The 12,951-nt window shown below is 48.9% G+C and overlaps 1 protein-coding gene across 1 annotated transcript in view; it reads left to right on the forward strand.

The window, feature by feature from the left end:
- mrc1a (mannose receptor, C type 1a) overlaps nucleotides 1-12,951 on the forward strand; it is a 213,876-nt gene that overhangs the window by 143,543 nt on the left and 57,382 nt on the right. Inside the window, exon 19 of the mRNA XM_038798045.1 lies at nucleotides 8,319-8,419. Coding sequence (XP_038653973.1) covers nucleotides 8,319-8,419 — 101 coding nt within the window. The remainder of the gene's footprint in view (nucleotides 1-8,318; nucleotides 8,420-12,951) is intronic.

Consider the following 12,951-nt stretch of genomic DNA (forward strand, 5'->3'; position numbering starts at 1 on the left):
ATCACTGAGTGGGCACTATCGGTAGCTAGGGGGAATGGAAATGTCAAGTGTTCACTATTAAAACATGTTTCACCTGATACATGTGAAGCCTCTGTTGTTAATCTTCACAGTGGGCCTGCATGCACCCCTACCCCCTGTTGCCCTCTGCTGTCCCCCACCTCCTCGCCCCCTGGGCACAGTGGTCTAAGATCAAACATCCCTGATGCCGACCCCATTCAGATGATGGGTGTGAGCGCATTGTCAGACAAGAGTCATTCTTTGGCATAAATGGAGGAGCAACAGAGCTCACCTAAAAGCGACTGATCATCACTCTCCAGTCTTGGAAATTGAGCCGCTGACAGTGGCAACATAGGCCTACCACCCTGAGGTAGTGTGTGGGGGGGGGGGGGGGGGGGGGAGGGATTTGAGACGGTTAGGGAATGTGAGGAGGAGGAATGGGGGAAGGAGGTGAATGGGGAGATAGGAGGGGAATGAAGGTTGGGGAGGCGGTGAGCTGACGGACAAAGCCTTTTCCTCTGAGAAGCAGGCAAGGATGAGGGTCTCCATGGTCCTCCAGGCATGCCAAAACCTTGCCACCTCCCGTCCTCCACCTTCTGAGTCTACCTGCGGCTTTACCCCGGGCGCATCCACCCCCTCTCCTGGTCTGGCTCCTCACACAAGGTCACACGTCCCTCCTCCTCCTCCAGCATGTCACTCCGCCAGGTTGTAAAGGGCACAGCAGACTGCCACAATGCGGGATACCCTCTGTTGGGTGTACCGCAGTACACTACTAGAGTGGTCCACGCATCAGAACTGCATTTTGAGCAGTGCGATGCACTCTCAATGGCAGCAAGGGCCTTGTTGTATCGGGTCTCTGCCTCGGTCTCCGGCCTCTGAACTTGCGTCATAGCCAGGACATTAGTGGGTACTGCCTATTCCCCAAGGGCTAACCCCGTTATCCTGAGGTGGTTCCAAGATGCCAGGGATCTCTGAGTGTACCAGGATGTAGCGGTCATGCACTATCCCTGAGAAGCGCGCACACACACATGCATGATCCAGAGGTGGTGGTTGCACACAATCAGAACATTCAGGGAGTGGAACCCATTCCTGTTAATTTCCTGATGCCCCGCTGCACGCACGGTGACATGCGTGCCATCAATTATCCCCTGGACCAGGGGAGTCCAGTTGATGGCGGAGAATCCTGTGAACTGGGCATCTTGATGGCTTGGTTCAGCTAAAGTTGATATCATCAGCTGCCCAAGTATACAGGGCATCTATGACCTCACGGATTCACTTGTGGGCTGTGGTTTGGGAAATGCCGCACAAATCCCCACTCGAGCTCTGGAATGAACCGGGTGCAGAGAGGTTCAGGGCTGCAGTGACTTTCATGGCCACCAGAAGCAGGTGTCCCCCTCCTCCAAGGGGCGCCAAGTCTGTGACGACATGGCACAGAGGCTGCACTGACTCTTTGTTGAGACAGAGTCTCCTGTGGCACATGCTGTCCGTCACCTTCTCGAAAGACCAATGACACCTGTACACTTTGGGCCGTCGCTGGGTTCCACCTCGGCCTGTTGGGCAGCCAGGCCTTCAGGGTGTGTGGTGGCCCCTTGCACATGGGCTGCCACCTCCAGCCTGCGCGACGCTGCTGCCTTCTCCGGCATCTGGCACCTCTGCGGACACCAGCATGCAAGGGAAAACTCCATCATCCATTTTGGTATCTGTAAGGAATTGAAGAGGGAGATAGACTACCAATCAGTTAGGACTTCCACCCCAGGACTCTCAAATCCCCCAAGCCTCTCCCACCCTTACATATCCCGCCTTCTCTCAGAGTGCAACCACTGAGCCAGATATGCTGGAAAACCTTGCTCTGTATAATCATCCCCGGCCCCATGAGGAGCCCCTAGACCCTAGACCCCTGCTGGGAACACTAGGGAGACTGTGCTCCGGTGCCCTCCCCTGATCATGGGGATGGTACCTGCACAGGGTCAACTCCACCTCCACATGTGTAACAGGCTGGTTTAGCACAAGGCTAAAGAGCTGTCTTTTATAGCAGGCCAGCAGCACGGTTCAATTCCCGCACCAGCCTCCCGGAACAGGTGCCAGAATGTGGCGACTAGGGGCTTTTCACAGTAACTTCATTGAAGCCTACCTGTAACAATAAGCAGTTTTCATTTCATTTCATTTTCATTTCATTTAATTTCAGATTAAGTCTAATGCAGTTAAAAGTGTTACACAGAACCCACTTATCCAGAACCTGAGTGAGCCAGTTATTCCCGGAGGTGGAGGAAATTTGCAAAGAAGAACTCCTTCTGCCCTGGGTGGGTGAATCGCTATGTGTCCAGCGCCCCAATCTGCTCCATGAGTAGGCTGAGTTTCTCCTCCATGTTGGCAGTCTCTCCCGTTTTGGGGTTCGACCTGTCTGTCCGTGGGTGCTGTACACAGTTAAAGTCGCTCCCATTATCAGTCGGTGCATATCTACGATGGGGATTTACACAATGGTCTTCTTTATAAACTCCTTGTCGTCCCAGTTGGGAGCATACACGTTAACAAGGACTACAGGTGTCCCATCTAGGACACCGTTGACATACTGTCTCCCTGGGTCTGTAACCGTCTTTGTCGCCATAAACATCGTCCTCTTATTTAGCAAAATGTCTACCCCCGTCACTCCTCCCGTAGCAGGAATGGTAAGTCTGTCCCACCCAGTCCTTCCTTACCCACTGTGGGTCCTGCTCTCTCAGGTGCATCTCTTCGAGGAAGACTATGTGTTTCTTAGATGGGCAAAGATTCTGGATCGTTTCACTGGGTCAGTAAGTCCACTGGCATTCCAGGGACTATCCTGGTGGGGGGCTTCTGTCCTCCTGCTCCTGTGTAATCAACCATACTTACCTGGTGGACGTGTCCTACACTTTCCCTTTGTTAGGGGGCCATCAAAATGGCCATGGCCACTGTTCTCCCCATGAGGTCTGGCCCCTGCACTCTGGGGTTTCCCTTTATGGGGCTGGTTTAGCACAGTGGGCTTAAACAGCTGGCTTGTAATGCAGAACAAGGCAGCAGCGTGCGTTCAATTCCCGTACCAACCTCCCCGAACAGGCCCTGGAATGTGGCGAATAGGGGCTTTTCACAGTAACTTCATTGAAGCCTACTTGTGACAATAAGCGATTATTATTATTATCCAGAGGCCTTCCCAAGCGTCATTTTGTTCCAAGTCATCACGTGTGGCCTGCTGTCGCCAGTCTAATGTCCTCCATCTTACTTCACCTATCTCTCCCTTATGATGTCTTCTTTCCCCCCCCCCATCCTGTAAATAAACCCCTTTCCCTTCCCCCCTGCCCCCTATGGTTAACTCTCTGAGTCCGTTATTTGCCCCCACCTCCTGCCAGACGCCTTCCCTCTTGCGAGGGATGCGCTGTGGCCTCTCTTCTTCATGAATCCTGGTGCTAGCTACCTTGCTAGTGTGGGGCCCCTCTCCTGGAGCTTGTTGCACTTTTTCCCGCTGTCCGATCTCTGGGTTTCCTGTCCGCCGTTTCCCTCATCTTAGCTGTACTTGCTCATTCTCCCCTCTCTTACTGCTCTCATCTCCAAAATGAGGCACTGTTCTCCCGCGTAAAGCGGTCGCTGTTGGCTGTATAGATTGTAAAAGGGAGAGAATTTTGTTTGTTAAAACATTGTATTATAAGTGTCTGATTCTGTGGGTCCTTCATCGCTGCCTCTGCTGCCACTTCTCTGTGCGACGAACGTGTCAGCATCTACAGGGACAGAGTAAAAGTTCTCCCTGCCTTGATACATGACCCAGATCTTAGCTGAGTACAGCATTCCGAATCTCAAGCCATTTCTGGCCTTCACTTCGTTAAAGTCGGCCTCCCACTTGGCCAGCTCCGCCCCAATGTCCGGATCTAGTGGCATTCCCAGCTGCAGTTTTTGGACTGCCAGGATTCTCGCCCGGTTCTGGGACCGGTGCATTCTCGCAATTATTCCCTGCGGTTTTGGGCTTTGGTTGGAACGATGGGTGCGCTCTGTCGATTTCTGGTGGGTTAGCGAAGCTGTCGCTTCCCACCAAGTTACCCAGCATTTGCGCCACATATTCTGTGGAGTTCCTACCTTCGATCCCTTCCGGTAGGCCCACGATTCGCAGGTTCTGTCACCTTGACCGCTTCTCCTGATCCTCAAACTTTCCACTTAGGTTGCCTTGTGTCGCGACCAGCCTTGCCACCTACTTTTCCAGGGCGATGATCCGGACACTCCGGTCCATTGCAGCTCTCTCCAGATTTTTATTTGTTGCCTCCCGGGCCTCCACTCATTTTTCGGCTTTATCCAGGGCCACCTTCATGGTTGCCAGAGCTTTGGCCACCGCACCCTTCGCCGCAGCTTGTATATCCGATTTTGCTTCTTCTCGGTGTTCCTTTAACATCCCCTGGTGTGTATGTGTGTGTGTGTGTGTGTTTGTGTGGGGCGGGGTGGGGGGTGGGGTTTGTTCATGCTTTATCCACTCCTGGTCTCCTCTCATCCTCTGGACTGGCTGTTGTTCGGCATCTTTCCTTCTTTCTTCGTTTTGTTAGTGATGTGGGGATAATTTGTATCATCAGCTTGTATATCCGATTTTGCTTCTTCTCGGTGTTCCTTTAACATCCCCTCGTGTGTGTGTGTGTGTTTGTGTGGGGTGGGGCGGGGGGGGTGGGGTTTGTTCACACTTTATCCACTCCTGGTCTCCTCTCATCCTCTGGACTGGCTGTTGTTCGGCATCTTTCCTTCTTTCTTCGTTTTGTTAGTGATGTGGGGATAATTTGTATCATTTACGGGCATTTTCCAAGCATAAAGTGCCTATTTTTCAGGCTCGCGGAAGAAGAGCCACCTGATGGGCGACTTCTCAGCACATCCCCGTCACCAGAAGTCCATCCTCCCTTTCCTTACTCCAGGACACAAAAGCAAAGAGGCAGCAGTAAACAAACACACAGCCTCCAGGTAGTTGTAGCAGCAAACAGCAACAAACAGCAAACACCGCTCAATCAGATCAGTCTGCCTCTCTCTCCCCTCTTGCAGCTCCCAACAATAGACTCCTCAACAATGGAAAATCACTAGAGCATGCTGGAAGAGAGAAAGAGCTCCCCTTCCCTTCTCCAGCTCAGGCAGGAGGCCATCTTCCCACCCTCCCTTTGCTTACTCCAGGCTGCAGAAAAAAAATGAAACAGCAGCAGCATCCTCCAGGCATTTGTAGCTACAAGCAGCAAACACAACCTGCAGCACCCCTTGGGTAATATTTTATTGGCAAAAACGGTCAACATTATCAATGATTCGAAAATCAACTGCTGAACATTCCACATATCACACTAACCATTAAACATAAAGAAACATCACCGTTCCATATTGATACCAATACAAAACTGTATCAGCTCATTTTCACGAAAAAAACAAACACACAATATCACCCACATAGGTTCCTCAACAGAAACGGAGCATGAGCCCGAGAATGTATCATGTCCAGAACATGATCATCAATGTGTTATTTCTTTCACGTATCGGTGCCATTCTCTGTCCAGGAGCCTCAGCTGTGCAGGCCCTCCCACATGGCCCAATCTCACCAGAACCAAATCCTGTCATCCAATTTTCCACTGGCACTCAAGGTGCAGTTGAATATCCTTGACTTCCAACATGGTTTAACCCGCAGTGACATGCCTGTTACATGCAGCACTCACCACACCAGCAGGAAAAGCATCAGCAATCGGCGAAAGCATTTTTTCAATGGTGCCATCAGGTGACCCATTTGGATCAATGTCATACACCAGGACTCACAGTTCATTCTTGCTTCAAACCACATTGCCCTCTGGACTCATACGTACCCCTGAGCCTGGTGCTCCAGGTACATTAGAAAAAATTATCTTTCTTTCCCGCTACAGAAAAAGAAGGAATCAGCAACAGCAGCCTCCAGGAATCTGCAACTACCAGCAGGAGTAAAATCAACCTGCAGCTATGAAGTGCTCTCACAACTAACAAGGCCAATTCCTTATTAGCAATAGCTATCAGCTCTGAAGCTAGAGGCTGCTCACAGTTAGGGGGAGTTAAAGTGACCTTCAGCATAGAACCGAGAGCGGGGCTCTATCCTGCAGGTTTTTGGTAGGACAGAGAGGCAGCAGCTGTAGTTTCCCATGTTATGGATATCCACAGTATTTAAAGATGGCTTGAAGGCCTCACAGATGGAAAGTCCTTCACCCAATCTTCGGGTGATCTTCGACCTGGAATACTTCAGCCCCCCTAACCAAGCCAATCAGGTCAATTCCTGAGAGGCCATTACATTCCACTTCAATCTCGCTAATGAGATGGAAATTAATGCAAATTGGGTTAATGATATGCTCGCCATATTTGGGCATGATCCAGAACCCGCCATCAGGAGTGGGCCAGTTGGATAGCAACCTTACTCGGGGCCAGAGCAAATTTTGATTTTGGCCTTTCCTGCTATTTAACCAGTGCGTCCAGATCCACACCGGCTGCAACGCAGTGGCTAAATCACGCCCAGTGTTTCGAGTCCATACAGCTCTTCAAAGCTGAAGAAGTCATATCGACTTACAATGTTAAATGTATTTCTCCCTCCGCACATGCTGCCAGACCTGCTGTGTTAATCCGGCATTTACTGTTTTTATTTCAGGTTAGTTCTCAGAGTATTGTGTACAATTCTGCACATCAGTCTTCATGAAGGATTCAAGGATTTGGAGAAAGGTTATACAGGAGCATTAGCAGGGTTTTAAAGAAATTATTTAATGGGATGTGAATGCCGTTGGCAAGGCCAGCACTTGTTGCCCTTGAGTAGAGTGGCTAAACGATTGAAGGAGTTGACTTTTTTAACATTGGGATGGAATACATTGGTTTCCTATTTGACCTTATTTCAATACAAGAACTTGGATGAAATTCTCCGCCTCACGCCGCTGCAAACGCGAACCACGATTGGGCGGAGAATCATGCGTCTGGCCAATATTGAGGTCTGTGCCAGGCGCTGATTCAGGTGCCATGCTCTGGTCCCTCGCTGATGGCGATAATGAGGTTTGTGCCCTATGCTGGCGGCCGTATGCAAACCCGGCATTTATATGCATTTAAATGTGATTATCGCGTTGTGCACAGTATGCTCCACGATGTTCCACTCCTCTCAGGCAGAGGTATCATGGGTATGAATTACTACAAGTATTTACAAATGTGGACTGGGTGCCATGGCTGCGAGGGGTGGGGGGGGGGGGGGGGGGGGGGGGGGGGGGGGGGTGGGGGGGGGGGGGGGGGGGGCGGAGGTTAAAATACACTGAAAAACCACTGAAAACTATTGGGCTTGCTGGAGAATGGCTGCCTGACCCGGGAGCAGTAGTGGGTAGTGACTTGGTGCCAGGTCTGTGGACTTGGGCTGTTCTCCTCAGGATCGGGGTGGCCTGGCTTAGACCACCATTGCTGCAGTCTGTCTTTTAAACACACCCCTTTGGTGTGACTTACAGGCTCCTGGCTGCTCATACTGCTGAGTGCTGCTGTGTCCTTTAAATGCTCAGAAAGACTCTGGTCATCTAGAAACCCACCTAGGCCGCCTCTCTCGATATCCTCATATCCCAGCTGTATCATCAAGGACCAAGCTCAATTAGGAGCCCACCAGGTACTGGCACTTTGGAACCCACCACTCTCAGGGCAGAGGACTCACCAGTAACCCCCACCCACCCGGATCACCAGCTGTCGCCTCCCTGTGAGACTGACAGCGCTGACTGCCTCTGCCACCACCTCCCAGGCAGTGTTCAGGAGGGCAGGCTTGAGTCTGCGGTCCACACTGGGGAAAATGTTTTTCCACTGCTCCTCACTGGCATGGGTCCACCTTGGACTCCTAACCTCGGATGGGATAGGTCTTCTGTGCGTTATCATGGTGGCTGCAGTGAGTGTGTGGTAAGTGATGGGCTTAAAAACATCTCCAACTGCCCAGATCTTTGGTGCTAACTCTGACCCCAGTGGTTAGAACGCTCACTGGGCAGGGAATTGCTCCACAAATAGCACCCCCAATAGGCACACAATTCAGTCCCAGAAATCAACACTGAAGGGCGGGATGTTCCAGCCGCGTTCACCTGGCCACCGAAGATCCTGCCCGAGGTCAATGGATTTTTCCATTGTCGCCGTCTCGCCCGTGGCATTCCTGCCCGTGGCGGGTAGGGCGAGAGAATCCAGCCCTTAGTCTCTGAAACAGAGAATTTTGCCCATTAACTCACCATTGAGGGATGAAAGCAAATACTGGCTTATTTAGAAAAATGTGAATACTTCAAAATAGAATGAGGCAAATTACTCGTTTTTTCTGTTCCCTTGAGATAATTGATTTTGTAATTCTTTTCCAGGTGGATAGACAATTCTCCAGTGGATTATCTTGCCTGGGAACAACACGAACCAAATTTTGCAAATAATGATGAGAACTGTGTTACCATGTATAGTTCCATGGGTAAGAAAATACTGGCGCAATTCTCATGGCCTCTTCGCCGCAGGCACAAATCCCGTTATGGGCGCTAACTCTCATGGGCCGTAACGGTATTTGCGTCGGCGAGATTTCCGAGCACTATGATCCCGGGATCTCTCTGATGATGCGATTAGATTCATATCCTTTCTGGGCATAAACCTGATCTCAATAAGCTCAAATGCATTTAGACTTAATTAAACAGCCTTGCATCATATATTCAAGCAATGTCAGATGCTCCCCATGCCGGTGTTATGTCATGACGGTCAGAATCACTACAGGTTTCCAAAAGCAGAAACCAGTCGCGATGGCTAAGCCATGGCCGCAGAGGTGAGTACAATCCCTGGGTGGTAAATGACATGGCTTCTGGCACCCTGGCAGTGTCAATCTGGCACTACCAGGTTGGTACTGCTGGGGGCACTGCCAGGGAACACTGCTGACGTGGGAGGGCTGCCACCAGTGTTGTAGTCTTGAGGGAACAAAATTGGGGGGTTCCCTTAATGTGTGTGTGGGGTGCGGCGCTGAGGGGTGTGGGTTGCGCCCTGATGCCAGTGAAGGGGGGGGTGTGTGGTCTGGTCACCCTGAAGCCTGCATGTGTGTGGGGGGGGGGTCAAAGAGGGCAGCTGACTCGACCATTGAGTGGAGGGAGAGGGAGGTTGGCTCTCTGTGTTGGATTTGGATTTGTTTATTGTCATGTGCACCGGGGTACAGTGAAAATTATTTTTCTGCAAGCAGCTCAAACAGATCATTTAGTGCGTGAAAATAAAATAAAAAGAAAATACACAATAGGGCAACACAAGGTCCACAATGCAAACACATAGACACCAGCATCGGGTGAAGCATACAGAAGTGTAATATTAATCAGGTCAGTCCATAAGAGAGTCATTTAGGAGTCCGGTAACAGTGGGGAAGAAGCTGTTTTCAGGCTTTTGTATTTCCTGCTGGAAGAGTGAATAAGCCGGGTGGGAGGGGTCTTTGATTATGCTGCCCGCTTTCCCCAGGCAGCGGGAGTTGTAGGTAGAGTCAACGGATGGGAGGCTGGTTCGTATTATGGATTGTTCATGACTCTGAAGTTTCTTGTGGTCTTGGGCCGAGCAGTTGCCATACCAGGCTGTGATGCAGCCAAATAGGATGCTTTCTATGGAGCACAGTCTTCCTCTTGACTGCGGGGGTTCCCGATGACTCGTGAGGTAATTTTTAACTGCATTTTGCGATCTGAGCTTGCCGGCTATATCAGGCCCCTCAAACCCCGCCCCTGGTATTTATTTGACAAAGTACGGGAGGATCTGCAGTGAAAGCGTGGCTGTATTTTGGGGAAAAACACCGGTGTTCAGTCAGAACCTGATTCTTTGCCATTTTGGGGAAACGTCCGCTCACTGGCTCTGATTTTGGTCGAAACAAAGTATTCATTAAGGATTTATCATTTTTCCCACTTCCTGTGGTTCCACGTGTAACTTCCACCCATTGTCCTTAAGTGGGCCTACACTTTCTCTTGTTACCCTCTTGCTTCTAATATGTGCATAAAAAGCCTTTGGATTCTTCTTGACCATGTTTGCTAAAGGCCCCTTTCAGACTTCCTAATTCCATGTTTAAGTTCCTTCCTGCATTCACTGCACTCCCAAGGGCTTTGTTAGTTTTTGGATGCCGAGACCTATTGTGTGCTTACTTTAGATCTATCATATGCTTCCTTTAGACCTATCGTATGCTTCGTATGTAACAAAGAAGGGTTGATAAATAATCTTGTCAATAAGGATCCTCTTCGAAGGAGGGATCACAGCATGCTAGAATTTCAAATTCATATTGAGTGAGAGAGGACGGAGTAGCATACTAGAGTTTTAGCGTTGGGCAGTGGTAATTATACAGGCCTCAGGAAAGAGTTGGCCCAAGTAGACTGGGCACAAATAATTGAGGGTAGGACAGTTGAGGAACAATGGCAAATGTTCAGGGAGATATTAAACACCTCTCATTTAAAGCAAATTCCTGAGAGGAAGAGTAATTGTAAAAGGGAGAAAAACATTCCATGGCAAAACAAGGAAGTCAAGGAGCACGTGAGCACAAGTGGCTAGAACTGTGGCTTCACAGCGCCAGGGTCCCAGGTTCGATTCCCCGCTGGGTCACTGTCTGTGCGGAGTCTGCATGTTCTCCCCGTGTCTGCGTGGGTTTCCTCCGGGTGCTCCGGTTTCCTCCCACAGTCCAAAAACTTGCAGGTTAGGGAAATTGGCCATGATAAATTGCCCTTAGTGACCAAAACGTTTAGGAGGGGTTATTGGGTTACGGTGATAGGTTGGAAGTGAAGGCTTAAGTGGGTCGGTGCAGACTCGATGGGTCGAATGGTCTCCTTCTGCACTCTATGTTCTATGAAGATAAAAACGAGGGCATACCATAGTGCAACACCTCATGGTAAGCTGGAGGATTGGGGGGAAGTTTAGGGTTCAGCAAAAAGCTACTAAAAATAGAATCAAAAAGCTAAGATGAACTATGACAGAAAACTAGCAGAAACCATAAACACTGAGTTTCTGTAAGTATATAAAGAGGAAGTGAATAGCTAAAGTAAACGTTGACCCTTTAGAGGACGATACTGGCGAGGCAATAATGGGGAACACAGAGATGGCTGAGGCACTGAACTAGTATTTTGCCTCTGTCTTTATGGCGAAAGATAATAAACATTTTCCAAGAACTGCAGTTAATGCAGAGGAACTTAGTGTAATAACCTTCACCAGGGAGAAGGTATTGAATAAACTAATGGGACTAAAGGCAGATAAATCTCTGGGACCTAATGGCCTGCACCCTCGGGTATTAAAAGAGGTGGCAGCAGAGTTAGTGGATGCATTGGTTATATTTTAAAATTACCTGGATTCTGGAATGGACCCGATGCATTGAAAACACGCAAATGTAACTCCCCTATTCAAAAAGGGTGAGAGGCAAAAGGTAGGAAACTACAGATTGGTTAGCTTGACCTCTGTGGTGGGGAAGATGCTGGAGTCAATCATTAAGGAGGAGGTGACTGAACATTTGGAAAGACAAAGCTCAATCCACCATTGTCAGCATGGTTTCATGGAGGGTAAGTCATGCTTTACAAACTTGCTTGAGGTCTTTGAGGACATAACCAGCAAGGAGGATAATGGGGAACCTGTGGATGTGGTATATTTAAATTTCTAGAAGGCATTTGACAAGGTGGCGAATAAAATATTGATCCTGAAGCTGCGATCGCAGGGGATTGGGGTAGAGTACTAGATTGGATTGAGGATTGGTTGACAGAGGGTCAGGTTAAATGGGTCCTTCTCTGGCTGATGAACTGTAACCTGTGGGGTGCCACAGGGGTCAGTCCTCGGACCTCAATTGTTTACAATCTATATAAATGATCTGTGAGCAGGGACAGAGTGTAACATAGCAAAATTTGCAGATGATACTAAAATAGAATCACTACAGGTTCTGTAGTGATATAGATAGGCTAGGGGTTTGGACCAAAATTTGGCAGATGGAGTTTAATGTGGACAAGTGTGAGGTTATCCATTTTGACTGAAACAATAGTCAGGCAAATTATTATCTAAATGGAAAGCAGATTCAAAATGCGTCTGGGCAGAGGGATCTGGGTGTCGTTGTTCACGAATCGCAGAAAATCTATATGCAGGTCCAAAATGTGATAAGAAAAGCAAATGAAATGTTTTATTTTATCAAAGGGATTGATAAAGTAAATATAGAGCAAATGTTCCCCCTTGTGGGGCAATCTAGAACAAGAGGTCACAGATAGAGGTAAAGAGGCAGTCGATTTAAAACTGAGATGAGGAGGAACTACTTCTCGCAGAAGGTGGTGAATTTGTGGAACTCGCTGCCCCATAGTGCGATGGACTCTTGAGTCATTAAATGGTTTCAAGAGGGCGATAAATATATTTCTGATATTAAAAATGGATTAAAGGGAACAGATAGGGAGGTGGTTTTGAGACCAGGAAGAGATCAACCATGACCTGATTGAATGGTGGAGCAGGTTCGAATTGCTGAATTGCCTACTTCTGCTCCTAATTCCTATGTTCCTAAGTTTACCACACAGATTCTTGGGATGGTAAGATGGAAGTTTGAGGATTGTATTCACTGGAATTCAGAAGAATTAAGGGGGATCTCATAGAAACCTATAAAATGCAAATAGGACTAGACAGGATAGATACAAGAAGGATGTTCCCGATGGTGGGGGTGTCCAGAACTAGGGGTCACAGTCTAAGGCTGCGGGGTAGACCATTTAGGACAGAGATAAGGAGAAATCTCCTCACTGAGGGAGTGGTCAGTTTGTGGAATTCTTTACCAGCGAAGAAGTTGAGGCAAAAACACTGTACGTTTTCAAGAAGCAGTTATATATGACACTTGGGGTGAAGGCAATCAAAGAATATGGGATGGGAGGGGGGGGGGGGGGGGGGTGGATGGCAGAATTAGGCTATTGAGTTGGATGATCAGCCATGATCATAATTAGTGGCGGAGCAGGGTTAAAGGGCCGAATGGCCTCCTCCTGCTGCTGTTTTATACGTTTC

The sequence above is a fragment of the Scyliorhinus canicula genome, chromosome 5 (genome assembly GCF_902713615.1).
Source record: "Scyliorhinus canicula chromosome 5, sScyCan1.1, whole genome shotgun sequence".
Lineage (NCBI taxonomy): Eukaryota > Metazoa > Chordata > Chondrichthyes > Carcharhiniformes > Scyliorhinidae > Scyliorhinus > Scyliorhinus canicula.